Consider the following 27270-nt stretch of genomic DNA (forward strand, 5'->3'; position numbering starts at 1 on the left):
AGTTTATGAGTACATTTTATTACATATAGAAAGTGAACACTTTCATCATTGTATTACAGTGCACTAAGATACAGTAATACATTGCACCTATCCAGTTGTATACGTATATTGTGAACATTCACACAAAGCTGCAGTTTGCAAAGCTGAAAATTCAGCAACATAAAGGCTGCAAAGGTTATGCAAAGTTCAAGCTTTTTACATGAAAGAGCTGCTTCTCCATTTTGTAAACTAATGCTTACTGAAGCACAAAAGTACATGATTATAGCTGCTAGCATTTAAAGAATATAAACCTTGCCAAAGACATCAATTCTCAGCTCTTGAATTTTTCGTTTTACATGTTATATCACCTTATGGGAGAAACTATAGTAAACATCTCATTGTAGTTCACATCCTTAACCAAAAAAACTTGTCACTTTAAATTATAAATGTGTCTATATTAAATTGTTTCTATTTTCCCAGATCAGTCTTTAGATGGTATGTAGCTGTAGATTTTTGTCATATATGGATATATCCAACATCCTAACAGTAGTATTCTCAATTCCTCAAATCTCCAGTTGCTTTATACGGACAATAGATAGACATAGAAACAGCTGGGCCATTAATAGATATGGAAATCAATTCACTGCAAGTAAAAGATTAAATGAAATATATTGTAGAGATGAAACTATACTCAGAATATATTCAAAATGTATGGATATTTTAAAAGTTTCAATTGAAACAATTTTGTAAAGGCATGTTACAATATGGAAAATCATACTTAATTTCTTAAATCTGTCAGAATTTTTAGATGTTTTTCTATAACGCCTTATAAAAAGGAGCCACTTACACCATTTCAAATGGAACATCAGGTGTATGCACGGATAAGTAAACAAGCCTTTACTCAGAAATAATTATTTTGACAGAAGCTTAATATATCCTTAGATTATAAAACCACCGCTATCTTACAGTATTCCACTGCAGAATAGATTATGGAATTTATGCAATGATTACATTGTAAATTTAATCTTTTAGTGCGGATGTCATCATGCCTCAACTAATTAATGGATCCTGCCCAGTCAGCCATGACATCAGTGTATGATCTACAACCAGCAGCACAACGCACTAAACTTAATTTGTTATAAATAGAACTACAGTATATACACATAATTACTAAAGAGAAAGTGTGAGATGGTAGTTGTAACAGAACCAATCTCACTTATTGTTCAGACAACAAATTTATTTGTGTTTAATGGCTTTTCCCAAATTATTTATAGTCTCTTGTAATTATTCCAACCCATGATGTAAAACAATATGTCCAGTTGAGTAATAACTTCCAAGTGCCTAACATTTGTCATTTTAATGACTCAACATTAAAGCATACATGATTTATGAAATTAATCTTGAATCAATCCAACATTATCTAGAGACCATACCACAAAAAGTGGGTTGGCACAGAAAAGCTTTTGTATCTGTCCTCAAAAAGTCTTTATACCACCCTAATGATTTATCAAAAAACAAAGTTATTTCCAATCATTTCATATGCATATAGAAGACTATTGCATTTGTGCAGCACATGTTAATTCAGTATATAATGCCCTAAAGATCTAGCTGTACATTTCACCAATAAAGCAAAATATTTTGACCCTACCCCATTTCTGTGCTTTAAAAAAAAGTGATTTTAATGTTGAGTCATTCAGTCTCAGCATTAAGTAATCTCAGGAAGGGTGCAGAGAAGAGGTCTCCACTCTGATGGTATGCCTGTATCAGAATTTAAAAAACCCTACCCCAGCAGGTCATATTCTTTGTTTTAATGTCTTGCACCACTCACCCTGTGGCCAGCAAAGAGAGAACTGGGTACAGCTTTGGGATGCAACCTCAGGCTTATTTAACTACACTAAAAATAACTAAAGTAACCCATTTCATACAAATAGCCAACAGTTTCAACTATCTAATTTGGAACAGTGTCCAGAGATGAAAGACAAATCCACTGTGCTAGCCAGTTCTCCAATTTCTCCCCACATTTGATGATGATGTGGATGATTCCTCTAGGAAAGCATACAGCTTTCTACAAGCAATAATGACAGGCTAAATTAAGAAACAATATTCAGCAAAACCTTTGTAGATTCAAGAAGGAAATATAGTGTGCAATCATCTGTTGTAGAATTGAGAAGATACCCAGGCCAGTCCCCATTTCAAATTGGTAAGCATAAACTTGAGTGCTTTAGTCCACTGTTCTTCAGAGTTGAATTGAGTTTTAATAGAATAAGATCCTCCACTTCCTCCTGTGTCTTCAATCTTACCTTTTTCCACATCCATCCTATATTGGAAAAGTAACAAAAGTAACTGAAAACAAAGTTAACTGTCATTATTGAACCCAATGACATTTCTTCACTAGACTGAGCTCATTTCAGTCATAAGAACACAAGAAATAGGAGCAGGAGTAGGCCATCTGGCCTGTTGTGCCTGCTCCACCATTCAATAAGATCATGGCTGATCTGATCATAGACTCATCTCCACCTATCTGCCTTTTCCTCATAACCCTTAATTCTTCTACTATGCAAAAATCTATCCAGCCTGGTCTCAAATATATTTACTGAGGTAGCCTCCACTGCTTCATTGGGCAGAGAATTCCACAGATTCACCACTCTTTGGGAAAATAAGTTCCTCCTCATCTCTGTCCTAAATTTACTCTCCTGAATCTTGAGGCTACATCCCCTAGTTCTAGTCTCACCTACCAGTGGAAACAACTTTGCTGCCTCTACCTTACCTAACCCTTGCATAATTTTATAGGTTTCTATAAGATCTCCTCTCATCCTTCTGAATTCCAGCTAGTACAGTCCCAGGCGACACAATCTCTCCTCATAGTCTAACCCCCTCATCTCTGGAATCAACCTGGTGAACTTCCACTGCACCGACTCCAAAACCAGTATATCCTTCCTCAAGTAAGGAAACCAGAACTGCATGCAGTATTCCAGATGTGGCCTCACCAGTACCCTATACAGTTGCGGCATAACCTCCCTGCTCTTAAATTCAATCCCTCTAACAATGAAGGCCAACATTCCATTTGCCTTCTTGACAGCCTGCTGCACCTGCAAACCAACTTTTTGCAATTCATGCACAAGCACTCCCAAGTCTTTCTGCACAGCAGCATGCTGCAATCTTACCATTTAAATAATCCGGTCTTCCATTTTTCCTTCTAAAGTGGATAACTTGCATTTACCAACATTGTACTCCATCTACCAGACCCTTACCCACTCGCTTACCTATTTATATCTCTCTGCAGACTCTTCGTATCCTCTGCACAATTTGCTTTTCCATTCAATTTAGTGTCATCAGCAAACCTGGATCCACTACACAGTCCTCTCTTCCAGATAGTTAATGCACACCGCTCACCACCAATTGCCAACCAGAGAAACACCCATGTATCCCAACTCTGTTTTCTATTGGTTAACCAATTACCTATCCATGCCAATGAGAAAGCCATTACCTTTCTCAGGAGTAGTGAATTAATAATAGTACAAGATGCTCTGCAAATGTATTACTTTTCCTCCTTATGAAATGATTCACTTTGGAAGGTCAAATTTGACGGCAGAATAAAGGGTTAATGGCAGGATACGAAGCATTGTGCAGGAACAGAGGGACCTTGGGGTTCACATCCATAGATCCCTCAAAGTTGCTGCACAAGTTGGTAGGGTTGTTCAGGTGCATGGTGTGTTGGATTGAGTTCAAGAGCCGCCCAATAAGGTTGTAGTTCTATAAAACCCTGGTTAGATAACATAATATTCCAAGTATTAAATTCTGGTTGCCTCATTATAGGAATTTAGAACAGAACAGCATAGGAACAGGTCCTTTTGTCCATAATGTTGTGCCGAACCAATTAAATTAGTAATTAAATGGTCAACTAATCCCTTCTGCCTATACAACGTCCATTCCTCACATTCATGCATCCAAATGTCTCTTAAAAGTCTCTAATGGTTTTACCTCTATCATCACCCCAGGCAGCACATTCCAGACGCCCACAACTCTTAAAAATTTGCCCCTCACATCTCCTTTGAAATTACCCCCCTCTTACCTGAAATGTATGCCTCTAGTATTAGACATTTCAACCCTGGGAAAGAGATACTGTCTGTCCACTGTACCCATGCTTTTCAATCTTATAAACTTCTATCAGATCACCCCTCAGGCACCACCGCTCCAGAGGAAACAACCCAAGTTGCGGTAGCTTTGGCGAGGGTACAAATGAGATTTACCAGGTTTACCAGGATGCTGCCTAGATTAGAGGGCATGCCTTATGAGGATAGGTTGTGCAAGCTTGGGCTTTTCTCATTGAAGCAAAGGAGGATGAGAGGTGACTTGATAGAGGTGTACAGGATAAGAGGCGTACAAGATAACAAGGCATAGATTGAGTGGATAGAGACCTTTTCCCCAGGGCAGAAATAATATGAGGGGTCATAATTTTAAGGTGATTGGAGGAAAGTGGTGAGTGTGTGAAACGCCCTGCCAGGGGTGGTAGTTGAGGTAGATACATTAGGGGCATACAAGAACCTCTTAGATAGGCACATGGATGATAGAAAATAGAGGGCTATGTAAGAGGGAAGTGTTAGAATGAGTAGACTAAAAAGTCAACACAATATTGTCAGCTGAAAGGCCTATACTATGCTGTAATGTTCTATGACTTATGGGTATAAGGATGACAAAACCCTTAATGGCCAACATATTGGTCATTAACTGTAGCTGTAAAATGGCATCTATGCATTTATACAAAATCTATTACACATTTTAACTCAGGTTTTTAATCATCCTCATTTGACTTCATTTCATACACTCAGGTATTAACTTTGCATTGTAGTAAGCATGATGTTTATATATTGAAACATGCAGAGTTTATAAGAACTGCAGACAAACTGACAGTTTTGATTCTTCATATACTTTAAAAATAGCATGCTGATTTTTGACCATAAGTACCACAATACAGTCACAATACAAGGAGGATTACAAAATCAATAGTAATGGAAACCAAAAGATCTCTTGCAGGAATTTACTTGGAATCAGTAGATTGTGTTTTTGTTACTTTGGGGATGAAAGTGTTTTTGGAAATGGATTGTGCTGCAGTGTGCATTAAATTCCATTTTCTTCAAGAGGAAAATGTCTGACTGATTATGCAACACAGGGCTTTGTTTCTGTTCTATGTGTTGTCACTCCCAGGTGACAACATCCAGAACAAAAGGAGAAACATAACACACACTTATTGAACACTGGTTCCTATTTTGTTTTTTAAATTGGTAAATTTAGTGAAGGCATACTTTGCTACTGATAATGCCATTTGAATGGAAGTCTTACATGATTTTTGACTAGAATTAGATTTGACTAGTTAACCAATCTAAATACCTGTATGGTAAACAGAAGCCAGTGTCACCTCTTTCGACCTCTTCCTTAAATTGTTGTACACAGTCCAGAAAAGCCACCATAGCATGATCAAATTTATTATCCCAGAAGAATCGCAGTCCCCCAGAACAATACAAGGGCAGCTCCTAAAACAGAAAATTAAATTCCAGGTACAAAACTAAAAAAAATATTCCTTGCTCCCTCCACCCACTGCCAAGAAGTTTGCTTGACTTCTTCTGTATTTAATGATTGAACACCCTCTGTTCTTCCATTACTGGAATTATCAACCAAGAATGAGAAAAGTGCAGAAGGGGGCTAAGGATTTCACTTTCCACTAAGTAACAAAGGCCATCCCCAGATTACAGACATCCGTACATGCAGGCAAGCTCCCATAATGTTTTTCAATTCAAAAGTCCAACATCAGTTTGCTGCTACAAAGAACAGAACTAGTTTCCCTCCTTCACTTTTGTCAATTGTTCGTTCTCTTCAGTATTGTGTGCTTTTGGTGCCGATCATTACAGTACCATGAAGGTTTTCTTATCATATCAACTGATTTTTGTGCATTTTCTAACTTATGGATCAAAATAACTTATAGGCATCTGAAAGTAGAACCCTCTCACTCCTAGAGACAGCCTATATGTGACCTCTCTTTAGTTCCTCCCCAAATGACACTGCTGAACTGGGAAGACTGTGGGATAAGAAAATGCAAACTTGCATCCATCACTCTATTAGACTGATGTATAAACTTTGCATCTAGCTACCATCATCTTATTTCTGATCATTAACCATCATTTACCAAACAGAAAGTTAACAGTATATCATATAAACCAATGCTTGCAATACCCTTTTCTGTGAGAATAGCCAAGTATAATATATCCATTTATAAACAGCAAAAATGACCAAGAAAAAGACCAATAATGGGAGTGAAATGTTTCCAATTGTAGCAGTTATGCTGCATGCTAAAACATTTCCTCCTCATCACTTACACATACACATGCCGTCAGCTTAATTGCAAGACACACAAAATCATTCTAATGAGAATTAAATGACTAGTGCTACAGACATTGGCCTCAAATAGATGAGGTATGAGATGTTCCCAAATTCATTTAATTTATAGTCATGTTAGTTTCATGTTGACAGTGGACTTTTAACTCTTTTCTCAAGAGAGAGAATCTAACCCATTATCTTAAAGCAGTAACATTTGAAACCTGGTTATTCCTCCTTTTCAAAACTTACAACTTTTTGAAAATTATTTCACTTTAAGCACCTCATTCTATTTTCAGATTACAACTTTTAAATCGGTTTATTAGCAGAAAACAAAAATATGGTCAAAGTAATTTTTGTTAACTCAGCAAGGATTATTTTACTACCAAGATACAGACCTTGGTTCTGTCTGTAAGTGATTCCAGGTATGAATGATTTCCATAAGGAACTAGGCGATACCTACAAAATAGAAACACCTAATAAATAAAAAAGGTTTGTATGCTTTTTTTTAAAAAAAGAAATTGCATTTTCAGACAAGTTCCATATAAACTGTTTGGTTCCTTGCAGTCAATCTTAGAAGAAAACTCTCGACATCAAAAGGTATCACCAACACTTCCTTGCTTCTCTGATAGAGCATACGATGTGGGGGGGGGGCGGAGGGGAAGAATGTCATCAATTGTTAATAACAATTTTCCAAAGTACAATGATGAGATAGCTTGCAGCAAGTCCTGTTGGAATAACTGAATATGAAGAAAAATCTGCAAAGCTAATACAACCTAGTACTGCCTCAACTTTAAAAGGCGCCGCTCTCAATGACTATATTCCTATTTTGGGCCTTTTGTTTTCCTAAACCTATGATCGTGAACGGAACAATATTTAGGGTACTCAGAGCTCATGTATTGGTGTTCACTAAAGGCTTACAAATCCAAGAAGCCCCATCTCTGCCATTTTTTGTTTTGCCAGTCACATTCAGAACAGGAGCTGCTAATTGGGTTCTAGTGCATAGTTGAGGACAAACTAGAAAAGTAATGTCCTCACCAAGAACTGTCCTGCATCAGCTCCATCAGGTAAAAATTTTAGTTGAAATAAAATGCAGTACTAGACCTGGTGTTGGCTAACTTTTTCTTATTCATGTAGTTCCTATCAGAAGTAAGCAGTGCAAAAAGAGGAAAAAAAAGTAGTGAGGCAGTGTTCATGGGTTTAATGTGTATTCAGAAATCTGATGGCGGAGAGGAAGAAGCTGTTCCTGAATTGTTGAATGTGTGCCTTCAGGCTTCTGTACCTCCTCCCTAATCGTAGCAATGAGAGGAGCATGTCCTAGGTGATGGAGGTCCTTAATGATCGATGCCGCCTTTTTGAGATATTGTTCCTTGAAGATGCCCTGGATGCTGGGAAGGCTAGTGCCCATGATTGAGTTAACTGAGTTTACAACTTCCTGCAGCTTATTTCGATCCTGTGCAGTGATCACCCCCACCCCCATACCAGACTGTGATGCAGCCAGTTAGAATGCTGTCCAGGATACATCTATAGAAAGTTGCGGGCAACTTGGGTGGCATATCAAATCTCCCCAACCTTGAAATATATCTGCAACCAATTGCCTATCATAGTGGTACAACTATGTAATATATATGCAAAAAGAGAAAAAAAAGTAGCGAGGCAGTGTTCATAGGTTCAACGTGCATTCAGAAATCTGATGGCGGGGAGGAAGAAGCTATTCTAAATTGTTGAATGTGTGCCTTCAAGCTTCTGTACCCCCTCCCTTATCGTACCAATGAGAGGAGGGCATGGCCTAGGTGATGGATACATATTTATATTGTGTTAATGTATGCTGAAGGAAATATTCTTTTTCCCTAAAATTTCTTTCCTTCTATTTGAAATTATTAAAGCACAAACAATTTTGTCCTTACTTCTGTAATGAATTGCTCATCTGGCTTTTAAGTTACTTATCATTTAGAGTACTTAAACCAGCTCACTTGAAGATTTGTAATTACAAGTTTCACACACCAAATGCAGTTTCAGAATGCACCTTTGAAATCGAAGTTCCATCTTGTTAGCCAGTGAATGCAGAAGTAGCACAGTCTGTCCCCAAGCTGCATTAATCTCATTCCACTCAACAGGAACACTTGGTAGACGCCCTAGTCTGAAGTTATTGATAGTGCCAAACTGTCCACTGTGCCTGTAATTCAAATTGCTCAGTAATGAAAAATTACATCAAAATAAAAATGCACAAACAATACAAGGCAAATCACACAAAATGCTGGAGGAACTCAGCAATGTCTTTGGAGGGGAATAAACAGTCAAAATTTCAGGTCATGACTACAAGATTCAGGTGTGACGAGTAGTCTTTAATCTGGTCTGTTGTAACTTATGCCAGTGAAACTCAAGAAAAGATTTAACTTTGGTAAATAAACATAACTAAAGATGTGATATTATGCATACAATGAAAATGTTAATTATAATGTCCCTTCCAATATCACATCAAACTTGCACACAAAATTAGCAACAATAACTTAAGTTGTGACACATCTCCTGTACCTTTCACACAGGGAATCACAATCAACCAAGTGTGGTGGGCAAAGAGTAATTTGATAATGGACTGGATGAAATTTACAAGGAGTTTTATATGTTATCAGTGTAATGTTCAATGAGGTTTGTTGGTCTGGCGAGTGATACAGAAAGCACTCTCTGTGAATAAGTATATTAATCATTTATTTATAAATGTAAAAATTCAACCAAACATTCATGTTCCCCAAGTTACAGAAACTACAAAGCTGAATAATCAACATACGTACATTCAACAAACATACTTAGTTAAAAGTGCGTGCAAAGCACACCTTCCCAATGGTCTTGTCTTAAATAAAGGAAGAGAGCAAGCCCCTTCCGTGTGCTAGCTTATACATCCAGAATATTTGAAACTGGACACCAATGGGAAAAGCAGCTGCACCTTCTAAACTAATCACAACAGAAGCTGCTTTTGACAATAATAAGGCACGCCCCCACCGGACAGTTTGAAGGGACGGTATTTTTATATATCAGAATAAACTTCATAATAAAAACATATTTACAAGAATAAAACATGCAATGCCTTTTCATTCTTTACATTCATAATCAATGCTTTCAGTACTTTTGAGAACCCACATTTAACGCACATAACAATGACTAATGATCAAGACCAAGAAAGAAAGACAGTAAATTTAAATACAATCAGATGTAAATTGCTGAGGATGAGTCAAATGGTAGAGACTCGGGGCTACAGTTGAAACTCCTTACTGTATTGTCTTGAATATTCCAATGCTAACAATCCCCTTAAAAAAAAACTCTTGCATATTTGCAAAAACAAAAAATATTCTTGCATATTTTCCATGATAATCCTGGAACAAATCCTACACCCAGAGGTCACATCGTATTGTTACGATGGCTGTTGTAGATCCCACTTCTTACTTATTATTATTCAGAGATACAACGTAGTAACGGGCCCTTCCAACCCATTGAACCCTCACCACCAGTTACACCCGCATGAGCAATTAAGTGGGTTTAGGCCAGTATAAATTGTTCACAGTTTTATTTTTGTAAGCATTATTGTATAGCAGGGAAAAGCAAACCTCACTTTACTTAATTCCAAACCCATTCTCACTAATTAAAAATGGAAACCCACTTTGTTCACATATCAAAAACAATACCCCCTATGTTCCACAGTTTCTGAATAAGCTTTCAGTGAATACAAAGCAACAGATATAAAAGAATCCAGAAGCAAGACAGCAATGAGAATAAATTTACATCCTGTCACAGCATTAATAACTGCTTCTTAGGTGACACCAGTCCATCGTTATAGACTTAGCAGCATCCCAAATTTAAATCATTAATTGATTAGAACGTCACCGTAACATGTTCATTAACACAAAAATCCACTGATGACAACAACAATAAAAGCTGATCAGTTTAACACAGATACAAGGTGACTGGTCCTCACCATATGTGGAATGTAGCATTGAAAACATTGGTTTTCTTGAGTTTGTCGAGCTGAATTTGAGCATATCGCATTTGATTGTCAACACTCTTTAACTCATCATCAAGCTCCAGCTGTTGTCTTTTGAATTCAGAGTACTCTCTCTGGTACCTTTTACACAAGCAAAATGTGCTGTTAATCTTAGAATGGTCACAGTCAGCAATGACTTTTGTTTACACAAGTTATAGATACATGAAAACAACAAAAACCTTAGTGTAACGAAGTTTACTGAAGGGGTGCCAAAAAAAAATTTGCACTAATATTTTTTTTAGAAACAGCAGGAACCAATGGATGTAAATCAGCAAAGTAGAATGGAGGCTGAAAACCTTTTCAAATGCTGGAGCAGACTCATTCTTCTGAATTCTTGTCCAGGCAATCCCCAGGTTATGTCAGGGTTCCATTCCTGTGAACTGTTTGTAACTCAGATAGTTCGCAAGTCAGAAGTGCGACTGCATACCAAATTCCCAGGTAGCAGAAGATGCTTGCAGCCCTGCAGCAGCAGGCAAATCCATACCACTGGTCTCCTAACAGCTTGCTCACATGTATGGGCTCTACAGAAGTCGGGTGTTAATAAGGTGGGGAGGATCTGTGTTTTTAACTTACAACTCATAATTTTGTTCTGAAATGCTGATGGTAAGTTTCTGGCTTACATGAAAAGGAGAATTGCAATAAAATTCTGAACTGCTTCAAAATTTATATAACGTGACAAAAGTAGCATTCAATATCCTTAAGCCTTTCTTCTTCACCAAGTCCATTGTTGGCTCCATCTGCACTAATATTAATGAGAAATATGTCATTCATTTAAATTAACATCAATTTATTGAGCAATTTTTTAAAAATTCAGAGATATAACATGTTAACAAGTCCTACCGGCCCAATGAGCCTATGCCACCAGTTAGCCTACGAACTCGGATGTCTTTGGAATGTGGGAGGAAACTGGAGCATCTAAAGGAAACAGTCACACGGAGAACGTACAAACTCTTTATAGACCTGTGTGGAATTAAACACAGGTCGCTGGTGCTGGAAAATTATACTAACCACTACACTGCCATGCCATCCTAATCTAGCCTTTTGACTGGAGGTCTTGGAGAAAGAGAAGGGAGATCATTGTTTAAACATGCTACTTCATATAAAGTTTTGCCTCTATTTTCTCTACAACATTTGGTACGAGATTCAAGAACCGTGGTAAGGACGGAGAGTTTAATGTGTACTTCTATCAAACAGTAGTAAATTTACAGACGACCAGACAGAAACGATTACATTGACGATTGTTTACTCACTGGGCTTCCTCTTGATTGAGTCTGTCAGTCTCTGCTCTAACCTTGGCCAAATCATCTGCTACTTTCTTCCGTTTCTCTTCTACATTTCCAAGTTCCTGGATTAGATGGTCCTCTTCAGAGTTCAGCATTTTTAGCTCTTCCAGAAGCTGTTCTTCATCTTCCTGACTCATTTGCTGAAGGATCTCTAAACAGTTCCTACACCAAGAACACTTTAATCACTCTTTTTAGCTGTGGGCATTATATTCAACAAAACCAAAGTAATTTTGAAGATGTTACTCTAAAACATTAGAAAAAAACATTATGGTGCAATCTTTCTCTTAGGGAATCCCTTGGGGCTGGGGATAACTTGCTTCCATTACAGTTGGAGAGTGGAAGATACTTGAGGATTGAAAATAGCAGTACTCAGCCATTCAGCCTATTGAGTCTGCTATGCCAGCAGCAAAATATTAAGGTTACTAGAAATCTGAAAGAAAAACCTTTATGAGCTGCACTGTTAAAAGACAGCAATGTACTCCCTCCTTCTGAAGGGCAATCAGAAATGGGAATAAATGCAGGCCTCGGGAACAGTAACAAATGAAGAGAAGGATGAGTTTTACTGCTGCTGCACATTATAATTTTAGTGCAAGATTTCTTTTAGAAATACTTTTTTTAAAAAATCATAACTGAAATCATCTCTGTCCAGTCACTCTAGGGGATGGATTGATTTACAAGCACCAGCTTATGATTCAAATTGATTCATATGGCTTAAGGAACAGTCTGTATGCTTTGCTCCTTACTTGTCTCTGGATTTATAGAATTTAGATTCAAGCTTAACATTACATTGAGAGTTTAAGCTCAAAGAGATGGCTCAGAATTTGGTTTATTATCACTTACACATGTTGTAAAATTTGTTGTTTTGTGGCAGCACTACAGTGCAACACAGAATATACTATACATTATAATAAGAAATAAAGTAAATACTGTCTTACATATACATGCACTTTACATCAATCTTCAGGCCATGCCACTCAGAGACATGTGCTGATATTTTGTGACTGTATGTACTGGATCATAACTACATGTGCTGTGTGTTTGCACTTTCCCCCAGAAAAACAATATTTTGCTTAGTTTATATGTGTATAGTTGAATGACAATAAACTTGACCTTGAAACAAAGAAAAATAGTGCAAAAGCTAACAAAATAGTGAGGTACTACGTAAAAATAGGAATAGTTTTATTTTAAAATAAAAATAGTGGGATGACAATCCAAAGAAGAACTGACTATAAAGTTAAGCCTGGTTAATTGCAAGAATACTATAACTTTGCAGTCTTGACTCCTTTAACTAAACTTTCTGTGCCCCCCCCCCCCCACAACTGAAATAGATCTGGATAATAGTTCTACAGTATAACTAATATCAATGACATACTTGTAATTCTGGCATTCATTTTCTGTAACATTCAGCTGTTGGTCTAATTGATCCAGCAACGTATCTGTACACTCTTCACAAAGAGGGTGGTCCACATCTGTCTGACCAGACATTATGTCAAACAGATCACTAGTCACCTATTTAAAAACAAGGACAGAATCAGTGCATACCCTGCATATGCCATGCATTTCCTCTGTTACACTTACTTTCCAGAAAAAGAACAGAACTACGTCAGTATCAGTTAACATCCTGATATTATGTCAATCATGTTGGAAATGTACAGAGAACTCCACCTATCCAAGCAAAGATGAATAAATGGTGTTGGCACCCTTTTTTGGCCATAGCATCTACGTGGTTGGAGTAGGCCAGGTTATTGGTGATGTTCATTCCTAGTCAACAATGTTTGATGAACATTGCCAACTCAATGGGCCAAAGAGCCAATCTCCATGCTGGAAACTCTGATTATTTTCAGTGCTCTGTCACTGCGTGAATGAACGCAAGTGCAACGCCAAAAGGACAAAGGTTGATGTAGGAGCTTCAACGTAAATGTAGGAGCTTCAATGTAAAAGCAGGAGCAAGACTTGGAGGAGGGTGGTGGAAATGCTGGAGAACTGAACCTGCAGTAATGGGAGAATTATAATCACATGCTTAAATTTTGGCCCAGTGCTTTGACATTGCCTATATTTTTGAAAGACACCTTGACATTTTACTGTGGGCTCCCAGGTATGAAGGATCATTGGGGACCTGAGTCACCCCAACCACAATTTTTCCAGCTGCTACCATCCGGGAAACTGTACTGCAGCATAAAAGCCAGGACCAACAGGCTCCGGGACAGCTTCTTCCACCAGGCCATCAGACTGATTAACTCACACTGATTTGAGTGTATTTCTATGTTACATTGACTGTTCTATGTATTATAAATTATAAATAACATGATTGCACATTGCACACTTAGACAGATGTAACGTAAAGATTTTTACGTTTTACTCCTCATGTACGTGAAGGATATAAGAAATAAAGTCAATTCAACTGGGAACTTTATAGGAGAATTATTTAAATAAGGACAGCTTGGTGATTAATGGAACAGGAAGTACTGTAAATTAGAACTTGCATATCAGAGTGTAACACTGAATATTTGCTTCCTTTCTTGGGATGACATTTTTCAAATTACTATTCATTTGAACAATCATTAATCCAACATCAAGGGTCCTATGGAGGCTAAGCTATTAATTGTGTGTCTCTTAATTATTCCATGAGTTTATTTGTAGGGATGTACTGGATACTCTGTGACTTTGCTGCAGTGAGGTGAAAGATACACTACTATGAGCACATTGTCATGTAACACATGATGGCTATGATCATTTCTCAGGAATGATAAGGGAGGGTAACTGGGCAGACTGAGTAATTTATAAGATGTAGAGGTAAAGGACACTTTTCTAATAGTCACCAGCTGAAGGTTGCTGTACTTAAATGATGGGGAAGGTTGCTAGCTCTTTTATCAGAGCTTCCCAGCTTTGTATACTGCAGTAATTACTTAAATGTGTCCTGTGAGAATGCCGGGAACAGGCTGTAGTTTGGGTCCCTTTCCAGTGTGAAAGTTCTTATTCTGCAAAGCAGTCATATGAAGGAGATCTCCCGTGCAGGTGGTTGTCACCATTCCAAGGGATGTATTGAGATGATGTTTAATTTTTTTTTAAGTCTGGAAGTCATTTGGAAACTGTTCCTCAACGACTGTTGTCTTACCCCACCCCACTTCCTTGTCACATGGACCACAGCTGTAACTATTTTGATTAATGGTACAAGGCCACACGAGAGATTCAATGGCATGGATTTGTTAACTAAGACATTGACATCTCCCTGAATCAGGTCTGTCTGGATACCTTTCATCCTTCTAAACTCCAATGAACATGAGCCTAATTGGTCCAATCTTTCCTTATTTAAAATGAATAAAATAATAGAGGGGACATTACACAACACCAACTTTTAAATTAATTTTTATAAATGAAACTGAACAAATCATAGATTTTTTCAAGTCTTAAATATAATGTTCACTTACTGTGAGCATCACTCCTTGTTAAACATTTTACTTCCTATAGACTTGTTAATCTGTTTTATCAAGGTGTACATTATCTCACTTAGATATTTTTGCTTGTAAGACATACTTAAATTTAAAATACTGACTTTAACTATAATTGAATGTTAAAGACAAACCTACCTTGAGCCTTCGACTTAAATTTTCCATTGTCCCACCATCAGAAGCTTCTCCAATTAATGTAAAACTATTAGCACTTTCAGTGGACAACATCCTACAAAAGATTATGGCCTGTTAACAAGTTCCTAATGCAAACAAAATAGTTCAGGATTTTATTAAAGTTAAATAAAAAGTCATACAATTCTATGTACTATGTTTCTTTGAATATAACTGTATTATTTTCACTTCCAACACATAGAGCCTGATAAAAATATTACTAAATTAACACAATTAAGAACATTCCATGTATTTTAATAGCTTGTTTATAGATGGAAATTTTAATTTTAACTTGTTTGAATGATTTCACTAATTCATTGCAAACTGCTACAAGAAATTCTACATTAAAAACAGACTAGCTTGTTAGAGAGCATAATTGGAAGGGAGAAGTGCACTTTCCTTCCCTGCCCTCTCAGGGTGGGATGAAATTCCATGAAATACAGTGGCATGCAAAAGTTTGGGCACCCCTGGTCAAAATTTCTGTTACTGTGAATAGCTAAGTGAGTAGAAGATGAATTGATCTCCAAAAGTCAAAGTTAAAGATGAAACATTCTTTTCAACACTTTGAGCGAGATTAGTGTATTATTTTTGTTTTGTACAATTTTAGAGTGGAAAAAAAGGAGCATCATGCAAAGGTTTGGGCATCCCAAGAGATTTGAGCTCTCAGATAACTTTTACCAAGGTCTCAGACCTTAATTAGCTTGTTAGGGCTATGGTGTTCACAATCATTAGAAAAGGCCAGGTGATGCAAATTTCAAAACTTTATAAATACCCTGACTCCTCAAACCTTGTCCCAACAATCAGCAGCCATTGGCTCCTCTAAGCAGCTGCCTAGCACTCTGAAAATTAAAATAAATGATGCCCACAAAGCAGGAGAAGGCTATAAGATAGCAAAGCATTTTCAGGTAGCCATTTCCTCAGTTTGTAATGTAATGAAATGAAGAAATGGCAGTTAACAGGAACAGTGGAGATCAAGTTGAGGTATGGAAGACCAAGAAAACTTTCCGAGAGAACTGCTTGTAGGATTGCTAGAAAGGCAAATCAAAACCCCCGATTGAACTGCAAAAGACCTTCAGGAAGATTTAGCAGACTCTGGAGTGGTGGTGCACTGTTCTACTATGCAGCGACACCTGCACAAATATGACCTTCATGGAAGAGTCATCAGAAGAAAACCTTTCCTGCATCCTCACCACAAAATTCAGCGTCAGAAGTGTGCAAAGGAACATCTAAACAAGCCTGATGCATTTTGGAAACAAGTCCTGTGGACTGATGAAGTTAAAATAGATCTTTTTGGTCGCAATGAGCAAAGGTATGTTTGGAGAAAAAAGGGTGCATAATTTCATGAAAAGAACACCTCCTCAACTGTTAAGCACGGGGGTGGATCAATCATGCTTTGGACTTGTGTTGCAGCCAGTGGCACGAGGAACATTTCACTGGTAGAGGGAAGAATGAATTCAATTAAATACCAGCAAATTCTGGAAGCAAACATCACACCATCTGTAAAAAAGCTGAAGATAAAAAGAGGATGGCTTCTACAACAGGATAATGATCCTAAACACACCTCAAAATCCACAATGGACTACCTCAAGAGGCGCAAGCTGAAGGTTTTGCCATGGCCCTCACAGTCCCCCGACCTAAACTTCATCAAGAATCTGTGGATAGACCTCAAAAGAGCAGTGCAGGCAAGACGGCCCAAGAATCTGACAGAACTAGAAGCCTTTTGCAAGGAAGAATGGGTGAAAATCCCCCAAACAAGAATTGAAAGACTCTTAGCTGGCGACAGAAAGCATTTACAAGTTGTGATACTTGCCAAAGGGGGTGTTACTAAGTACTGACCATGCAGGGTGCCCAAACTTTTGCTTTGGGCCCTTTTCCTTTTTTGTTATTTTGAAACTGTAAAAGATGGAAATAAAAAAGTAATCTTGCTTAAAATATTAAAGAAATGTGTCACCTTTAACTATATGCCTTTTGGAAATCAGTTCATCTTTTACTCACTTAGCTATTCACAGTAACAGAAATTTTGACCAGGGGTGCCCAAACTTTTGCATGCCAATGTATACATGTATAATATACAATGTATAATATACAACATATTACTTTGTTGAGTGTGAAACACATTGAGATGTAAGGCACCGCAAGCTGCAGTTGGACCCTCTGGTATTTTAAATGATTAACTTATTGTCAATAATACTAATATAATAAAATATACAGTGGATTCCAGTTAATTGGGACACATCGGGATCAGTACATTTTGGCCCAATTAAGCCGCTGCCCTAATTAGCCGAAGTTGCATGGAAACAGTTAAAAAGGTATAAAATTAAAGGCAAACTACTGTTTTAAGTGAGTAACAAATTATGTACTTAAATGAAATACACAATAAATTACAACACTACCCATACTACTACAGTACTACAACTAATAGGAAGTAACATAGTTTTATCAACGGAGGAATTCATCCAGTGTACACTGATGAGTTCTTTTGATTGACTGTAAATGAACAAGATCAGTGCAGACACATAGTGCAAACAATGGACTGCCTTCAAACAATGTTTTCGATGGATGCATCCTCCAAATGTTCATTTTAATTATAGGATACAAGATGTTTGTCAATACCTTCAAATTCATCATGGTTTATAAATTGTTGAAATAGTGAGATCGTTTCATTTTCATTCCCAGCAGTTTCTGGCATCTCCAAGCCTGAATGCTTGAAACCGCAGTGAGTTATTACTTGCCAACTATCAGTAACAAAAATCACTGCCTTTTGAACACAAGCACATGCAAGTGACCACTATTTAAAAACTGTTTGCTCTAAGCACAGTGTAGTATCTAACAGCCACACGATATACATGCAACATTCTCCAGCCTCAATTAAATGGCATAATATCCCAATTAAACAAGGGGAACCCCAGCAATTTTCTCAATTGTTTTTGTTCTTTAAGAGCTGTCCCAAATCAGCTGCTGCCCTGATTAACCAAAATCCACTGTATCTGATCTCTAGCTCTTAAATCTATCCTCAGTTGCCACTGGATGACTATCCTGTTTGTATTGTCAAACAACAGCTCACTCAACATCACCAATGGTGCTAGCATAGGAACTTTTTGCTTTACATAGGTCAGCAATAACATGCAAAACAATTTGATAAAAATACATTAGCCTATTCTGCAAAGCAGAATTACCCACAGCAAAAGCCAAGAAAATTTTGAAAAGTAAATGCAGCATAATGCACCACACCCACTTGCTCAATTTATTTTCCTTCTACAAACCACCATTTTTTTTTTCCTCCAGGCATTAGTATAGCAATCCAAATGACATCCTACCACTATGAAAAGGTATTGTAAAAGCAAGTCAAGGGATCTACTTTGTCATTCCTGACAGAATGGCAGGAAAGAGATTTTATCTGATAATCATCTAGCAACAAGAAGAGTTTCTCCAAAGTTTATTACCCAACACCTGAAACAAAATTTAGTTCATCAGCATTTATACTGTTGATTGATAAATGAATGGTCTTTGTCATAGCAAAAAAATTTTTTAAAATCGCCCCATATAAAAAGAATGAAATCATTTGTCTTTACCGAGCTGGAGGGATGTATTTTCTGGATACACCATCCGGCTTGTTTTCCATACAAATTTCCTGAAAAATAAAGCATTTTTAGTAAAAACCGATGAAAATGATTATCAAGTTGCACACTTCCTGAAATAATTTAATTAGTGGAATTACTGTTATAAAATCACATACCTATTGTGGCACTGAACTAATACCCAAAACCAAAACTTAAAAATTAGTTACTTTGACAGGCAGTTATGGGTTTGCTGGTGAGCTAATTTATATCAAGATTCTACAAAACCAAGGGATGAAAGACTTATTAACCTGTTCTAGTTATAAAAGTTGTGTGTGAAATATAGTGCAGTAGGTAATCCCTATTTTTCTCCCCCAAGGGATCTGGACAATGAGCAGCCACCTTAACATCTCTAATGGTGTAACACTGGCTCATCTGCTTGTTTTTGCCAGGAAAGGCAACAAAGACTTTCTCTTAAACCACAGCTATTTTGAGATTGTTAATTTTTTCAGCTATTCTGTAACTTGAGACCAACTCTCCAAATAGAAAACAAATACTAATCCCCTCCAGAAATTATTGGTTCAGCTCATAACAGCTGACAACTCTATTACTGTTGGCCTTTATGCATTTAACTGGACACCCAACCTCAGGTTGAAGTCCAGCATTATGTTCAGCTAAATGCTATCATTAAAATCACTGCACTGCTCTGATGGACTGCAAATTAAGTGGAGCATGAACTTCCTCGGATTGAATTAAATTAGTGAGGCTAAACAAAGAATAGGAAGTTATTTCCTACCCATTGATTTAATTTAAACAATTCATCATTTTTAAATGTGTGTGCATACAGCATATTTTGTTCTATTGTTTTAATTATTTAAAAAAAATGAACTTACAATATCTGGAGTAGTGCACTCAGCCTGTTCTGCTTTCCAATCAGATCACAACTGATCTGCTAGCAACCTCAACCTAGCATTCCCATCTACCTTTCACCCCTTTGCCTATCAACTACATCTGCCTTATGGATGTTCAAAGATACTGCTTCTACTGCCCTTGAGGAAGAGAGAGTTCTAAAATTTCATAACTTAAGTTTTTCTAAACAATACCAATATGTTTTATGAAAGTACATATATGCTAAAGATAGCAATAAGAATGATGCACCGCGTCCACAGGAAGATTCCATCCTCACTGTCTACCCTGCCACCCTCAATCCACCATCATATCCATTTGCACCATAAAGCTGCAAAACTGTATCAAACAAACATAATGAGGTCCTCATTGTCCATTTCAAACAATAGGATCAATAAATGCCAACATCTCCTAGTTTAAGCAGAGCACAATATTTGTACTGAGCACAGACAACAATCCAGAATTTTTATTACAATTAAACTGTAGTTGGAGCCCCAGAAACACAATAGACACACTTTGAAATTTGTAGATATCTGGTTAATTTCCTACCTCAGGGAAGCTGCCATCTTCCACCCTGCCTTCTTCTGGTTTTACCGGAGTAACTGTAACTAAAGGAGCTGTTAAAAAAAAATTGTCTTACTGAGTTTTTTAATAATTAATTTTGATTTCAATATGCTATAAATTTAAATAAGCCACATAACGTTAACTAGTAGTTGACTAAATACATTTGGAAAAGGAAAATAATGGACTAAAAATTTTCACAAAGAATTCAACAACTTGCTGAGCATCTTCAGGGTAGTGTTACTAAAGTTGTGAGCAGGACTTCAGTTTATTCAGATGATATAAAACCTAAGCATTTCTCTAACTCCACTATGGGCAATTCCAAGCCCAGCTGCAAGAGGAGGAGGGCTGGGCATGGGACTAGCAACCGCATCCCATAAAAACCCAGCTCTACAGAAACGACAGCAGAAGCTCCAAGAACCTTATCCCTGGGAGAGGAAGGATCTTCAATGGGCTACACAGGACAGAGGATTCTAGTGAGCTGTGGTTGATGGCCTATTCCCCAGTAGAGGTGATAGGCTTAAGAACCAGCAGCATTTCCTTACTTCATACAAGGCTGTTTTTATAATACTATTCCATCACACAAAATTAATTTATAAAGTCACTCAGCACTCTCTCAGAGATAGCTTCCATTTTTCAACGCTGTGTCACCTCTCTGTAAATTAGTCTTTTATCAAACCCCCTAGTATATCCTTTTGTCACCTGTCTAATTGACAAATGCAATGTTCTCATTTTCAGACTCCTACTATAAGTTAACTGTCTTGTTTGCCCAACCTTATGATTCCCATTAGTGTCTGGCATCTCATTTTTAAAACTCTCCTTTGCATGTTTAAAGTCACACCCTGGTCATTTCAATTCTGACCTTTGTAACCTGCTGCTCTTACACAGCCATATTCTACTCCACGACAGACTTTACCCAATGCCAGTCATTTCTAAAAAATATGAAGAACTGCACAAGCTTGAAATTAGAAACTAAAACAGAAAATGCTGGAAATACTCAAGTTAGGCAGCACCTGTACAGACAGAAACAGTTACTATTTAAGGTCAAAGACCCTTCATCAGTTTTTTGTGTCTCTATCATCTCACTTTATCTACCATTGTCATCAATCACTGGGCAATGGCAGCCTATTACTACTTTTGGAGCTAATGTCGAATTTAGATAACCAACAATTCCAGTCATTTTATCAAATATTTTTGGCAGTTGTATTTTCCAGATTTTATTCATTTTCTCCCATCTACTTTGTGTTGTAAATTAATAACTTTACCAACCCCTCTCATCTAGCTCCATCATTACTTTGTCATTGAGTCTCTCCCTTTCCTATGATAACCAATTTCTCTATACTGTCTGCCGCAGTTTTATCTGAGGAAGAAACCTTGCTTTGTCTGAAACGTTAATTTTTGGGATCAACACTAATTTTCTCCTCAAATGCTGCCTGAGTTGCTAAGCATTTACACTATTTTGTTTCTTTTTTTTTTGCCTACAACTGTCTTAACTCCAGGCTCTTCCAATCCAACCATCTCCCTTTATGCCTCCATCACCCCCAATCTATCTGTGATGAACCTTTTCCTTATATCTCGGTGAAGACCCTTGGAATATTTTTGTGTTCAAAACACTTCACAAGTCTATTGTTCCCACTACATGCATGACATTATCTAGAATTTTAAATAAAACTTATAACTTTGGGGCTGAGAAATACCTTTCTAAGATTAGAGATTTGAAAGGGCCAAATTTATGGATCAGCAGTTCCCTTTCTCACCTTCACCCACTGCTCCCACCTTCTTGCATTTTCTAAAACACTCTTTCACCAAAAGGTTTACTCCATCTTTACTACCCTCAGGTTTTTCCATATTCAGCCAACACTTCTTTGATCGCTACTAAAAGACTTTGCACTTCCTAACTATAATTGTTCCCTGACACAACAGCAAGTAATTTGCCTATTCCTTGCAAGTCTCACTAATAGATCTTTAATCTCAGCCACCAGTGCAGAGCATACCAGAAACCCTCAGCACTTCAATTCTGCTCAAGTTTAATTCCTCCTCATTGGCATAAAGACAAAGAGCCAAACGTGAACATGGATATCACCACTGAACTAATACCATCACCAACACAAAAGCTGAAAACTGATCAAATCCAGCAACTTTCTGTTGCACCGAAAAACATAGTGGCTTACCAATAACAGAGTACATTGTTTTTAACCATGGTGCTCTGTATTAAGTTTGGGAAAGTTTACAGAAACATTTAGTCCATTGAATGTTTTGGGGTCTTAAAAGACGACAAATAATATTCGTTACAAGAGGAAGATATTAAAAATACATCCAATTAATTTTTCCCATAAGCACATGACATTTTATTATTGATTCTGGATTATCACTTAGAACAAAAAAACTAAATTACTCTAAATTAAATTCAACAAAAATCCATCATTGAAATTATGTAGCATCTTTTTTGACCATTGGATTCTTAACAGCTAAATAAGTATTCATTGAGATATACTCACTGGTTTAAAAAACAGAACAGAATCTGCACACAGCAAGATCCAAAACAAAATAAAATGTAAAAATACCAAAAATAAATAGTTGATCAAGAGATTAATACTGGGTATGACACGGGGCGGGGGGTGGTAACACTTAACTACTTACTGTCCATCAGAGTATTTTCATCCATCTGCAAGACGCCACATCATCACATCCAAAAACTGAATCTCCAACTGCAACCATTTGACTGAGAAGGGTGTACTACCAATACAGCCATTAATGACAATAACAAAAACATTATATTTATTAATATCTCATACCTGTGAGTTCCTGAATCGTGACTTTATCCAAGACATTGAAGGATGTATCCAGCTTGAGAGGTTGGCTGCAACGCTGGCATACAAAGCTCACCTGCATAGTAGAACTCGATGTCTTTGACCCCTCCATTTCTACAAGATGGGAAAACATGCAATAAGATAACTGAGACATGAGATGGCAGATGGTGGAAGCTAGATTAACAAACAATCTGCTGGAGGACTCAGTTGGTCGAGCAGCATCTGTGAGAGAAAAAGAATTTAAGGTCCTGGTGCAGGGTTTCGAGCTGAAATTTCTTCCCTCCCACAGATGCTGCTTGATCCACTGAGTTCTTCCAGATTGTTCACTACACAGTAAGGCAATATAATTAGGTTCATTAAATTCATCCCTTACGCAGGTTATGAGCAATTTGCCAGCATAAATTCTGTGACCAAATAACTTGGGTCAAAAAATTCAATACAATTTATAAAAGTATATAGCAAGACAAAATATTCATCCATAAAACAGAAAGCAGAGGTGAAAGGCAAGCATATTTGGTAAACACTGGAGGGAATCAATACTAACTCAGTAATTGTGGATGAGGGCGGGGGGGAAGAGGGAACATTTATCATTCTTCAGAATCAAGATTACAGAGCTAAGTTCATAAGCGATACAAAATTAATATTATGTTAAAAATTAAAGGGTCATTATCATAGATTCAATTCTTGTTATCCTAATTCTAATAGATGCTCTATACAAGGTCAATTTATAAGTACAGTAGTTAAAAGAACAAACTGATGCCAAGGTGAGACAATAGAAGGCACGTAGAGATATAAAGGGAATTTGAGTCATACCGAGTAGATGAATAGCTAAGACAATTGTGAGAAAAGCAAACAGAGGAGAGTTAAACTGCAAAGAAAAACTGAGTCAAACTCCTAATGGGAACTGGAGCCAGAGCAAAATAGCAACTCGATACCAACTGTCTTCCATCTAGAGATTCCTAACCATTCTCTCCCTCAAAACACCATCAAAACCATCCACATCAGCATCTCTCTATGCAACTATCATGAATGTCTGATGTTCAATAACACACACAAAAGGCTGGAGGAACTCAGCACTATTTCACTGATGTTCAGTAGTTCATTTTTAAGCGGATACGGACCCCAACACCTGGCAATGTCATTCTGGCCTATTAAAAGCAGTTAGAGAGGAAACTAACTTGACTGATTTTTTTTCAGAAGTTAATGAGGGCTGACTACATAATAACGTTGTCTTTTTTTTAAAAGCAGTATTTTGATTAGGCTGGTATAAAATGCTTATGTAATCCAATGGGAGAGTGGCAAATTGGATCCAAAATTGGTTCAATGCAGGAAACAAATGCATTATGGTTGACAGAGATTTCTGTGATTGAAGAATGCTACCAGTGGAGTTTCATGAGATTCAGTTCCTTTCTTTTGGCAATATGTATTAATTATTTAGACTGAGAGGTTGAAGGATGGTAGTTTGCAAAAGTTATACAAACTAGCTGCACAGTTGACACTGGGTAGTAAAGATTTCGACTATGGGAAGATACAAATGTCTGGTCAGTGGGGCAGAAAAACAGCAAATAGAATTCAAAACAGAAAACTCATGCATTTAGAAGATGCATAATAAGGCAAGATAAATAGGATACTGAATGACATGAAAAGAGGGACTTTGGAGTGTCTGTCCTTAGATCGTCATAAGGAAAAGACCATGTTGATAAACTATATATAAAGGCATAAAGATAAGCAGCAACTTTTATGTGTGTTGCTTGAATTTCCAGCATCTGCAGAATTCCTGTTGTTTGCATAAAGATAAGCTTGCTTTTTAAACAAGACATAAAAGGGAGATGATGTTAGAACTGCATACAACATTAGTTAGTACAATCGTGCAGTTCTGGCCACTAACTTGCAGGAAATATATGAGTACACAAAGATTTGAGAATATTGCCAGGATTTTAGGTACAAAGAACAATTGCATAGGTTGAGATGGTTTTCTTCAGAACAGAGGAGAATGAATAGAATTTTGAAGGGTTGAGACTGAATAAAAAGGATGCTTCCCCTTAGAAGGCTAAAGACTGCAGATCATAGATTTAGAGCAATTGTGAGATTAACAGGAGCAAAGGGAAAAAAAAATCAACCCTCATCATATTTAGAAAGTACCTGGGCATGTACTTGAAAAGCAATAATCTGTAGGGCTAGAAACCAAGTGCCAGCAGGTAGAATAACATTTCAGGCAGTTTCCCCCCTCCCCCCCACTCAGCGCATAGACAAAGTGGCAAAAGTTTCTCCAATTCTATAACATATCATTCCACACTCACCAACCTCCATGTAAAAAAGGAAAGTGAAAATGTATAATTGTGTCAATATGTATCCATTGTTAAAATAACTCACCACATTTAACAGGAATAGAAGCTCCTTCTGCAATTGATTGAAAAATAATCGTACATCACAGACACAGGACCTTCAGCCCACCATCACCACTTTTTCTCTAGCTTGTATCTTGGTGATTCAAATGCTTGTGCTGTTACTTCTTAAGTGTGCCTCCACCACTGTCTTAAGCACTCCTTTCAACCACTCCATTGAATAAAAACATCCTTTCTTAGAATTCCCCTAAAACTCTTATTTTTCACTTAAAAAGCTATGCCTTCTGGTCTTTGACACATCTTCCATGGGAAAAGGTTTCTTCTTCTAACTTTATACACCTCATCTGGTCCCCATTTACCCTCTTCTTTTCCTAGAAAAACAAATATGACCTATCCAATCTCTCCTCATAGGTTAAGTGCCCCGTCCCAACAAGCAACCTGGTGAATCTTCTCTGCATCTGATTCACATTCCTACTATAGTGTGGCAAAAAGAACTGCACATGGCATTCTACCTGTAGTCCAACCAATGTTTTATAAAGTTATACCAGTAACAACCACCTCTCTCATATTTTAAGCCCCAGATAATGAAGACAAATATCGCATTCCCCTTCTTCACCAACCTATCTACCAACTTCAGGGATCTTTGACCTTGTTGACAAAGATCTTTGTTCTTCAAGGCCCTATAATTCATAGTGCATAATCCTAGTTTTATTTGCCCACCAAAAGGCATCTCTTTAGATATGTCAGGATTAAATCTATCTGCCATGGCTCAGCTCAACTGACCAGCTGATCAATATCATTCCAGGACCTTCCTCACTATCTATCAGCTGCAGATTTATTAATCATAGTTTCTGCAGTCACAGCGACAATATTAGCATATAAAAAATAGGGGTCCCAGCACCAATGCACTCTTGGTCACTGACTCGCAAATGCAAAAGCCACTGTTCATGGTAACCCTCCCATTACCAAGCCAATTTTAATCAGTCTACTTAAATTCCTTGGATCCCATAAGCTCTAGCCTAGTGTACTAGCTCCCCTGGGGACCTTGCCAAGGCCATGTATACAATCATGTCTCATGCAGAAATACTGACAATTTCAAATGCTGCCAGCAATTTTCCTTCACAATTAAACCATTACTTTCTTTTTTTTTGCCTAATCTTTGCAGAGGACTCAATACTAAAACTACCTGCCTCTGCCAGATCTTGACAATAACAGAACATCACAAATAACACTGTTACAATTATAAACAGAAGTACAAACTGCAAATGTGGGAAAATACGCAGAAAATGCCGAAGGACTCAGATCAGCGAGTAACGAGTATCAGCGGAAAGAGAAATAATCGCAGTTTCAGGTCAGCAGTCTTTCAAATATTACTGACCTAAAACTTCGTTTCGTTTCTGTTTTACAGATGCAGGCCCATTCAGATTGTTATCATGATTTGCATTTTTAAGACGCGATCGCAACGCACCGCTTTACTTTATACTTGTAATAAATACACAGATGAATTAAAGGAAAATAGAAGCAAAGAACGCTTCCCCACCCCCATCCCCACTTGCCAAGGATAACTTCCAGTATCAACAAGGGAAACAGACGTGCAGAAACAGAAACACACACACACACGCCTACCTAACCCGCCCCCCGACCCAGATAAATGTAAAACAACTGCTGACCGTTCAGCCCAAACCCATCCCACGGTGTTGCCCCAAAAGAACAAACTTCACCACTTAACATTCAATTTCCGTCTCCGGACTTTTTTTCTCCTTCCCCCTCACGGCGGAAGTGACTTAATACTTTTTCCGTTACA

At 37.5% G+C, this 27270-nt stretch overlaps 1 protein-coding gene across 3 annotated transcripts; it reads right to left on the bottom strand.

Moving 5' to 3' along the window:
• On the bottom strand, window positions 1–27260 carry becn1 (beclin 1, autophagy related). Of its 3 annotated transcripts, XM_063037556.1 has the most exons (13): window positions 27137–27260; window positions 23107–23235; window positions 20300–20367; window positions 18860–18918; window positions 15255–15345; window positions 13040–13176; window positions 11635–11829; window positions 10319–10465; window positions 8375–8524; window positions 6747–6807; window positions 5368–5510; window positions 2280–2296; window positions 1–622 (listed from the first exon to the last, which is right to left on the bottom strand). In XM_063037556.1, exons 1-13 carry the CDS (start codon window positions 27195–27197, stop codon window positions 615–617), a joined length of 1266 nt encoding a protein of 421 aa, XP_062893626.1. In that variant the 5' UTR covers window positions 27198–27260; the 3' UTR covers window positions 1–614. The 3 variants fall into 3 exon arrangements, with proteins under 3 accessions (XP_062893626.1, XP_062893625.1, XP_062893624.1); XM_063037555.1 differs by lacking the exon at window positions 2280–2296; XM_063037554.1 differs by having other exon boundaries at window positions 1–2296.
• Between the last annotated feature and the right edge of the window lie 10 nt (window positions 27261–27270).

The sequence above is a fragment of the Mobula hypostoma genome, chromosome X1 (assembly GCF_963921235.1).
Source record: "Mobula hypostoma chromosome X1, sMobHyp1.1, whole genome shotgun sequence".
Lineage (NCBI taxonomy): Eukaryota > Metazoa > Chordata > Chondrichthyes > Myliobatiformes > Myliobatidae > Mobula > Mobula hypostoma.

Excerpts from the sequence above, each read along its gene's own strand:
- becn1 (XM_063037554.1), bottom strand. The coding sequence starts at position 27,197 with ATGTTAAGTGGTGAAGTTTGTTCTTTTGGGGCAACACCGTGGGATGGG. Across the intron at positions 6,808-8,374 it reads ATGGAACTTCGATTTCAAAG|GTATCGCCTAGTTCCTTATG; the intron begins GTGCATTCTGAA and ends TCTATTTTGTAG. Across the intron at positions 5,511-6,746 it reads CACTTACAGACAGAACCAAG|GAGCTGCCCTTGTATTGTTC; the intron begins GTCTGTATCTTG and ends TTTCTGTTTTAG.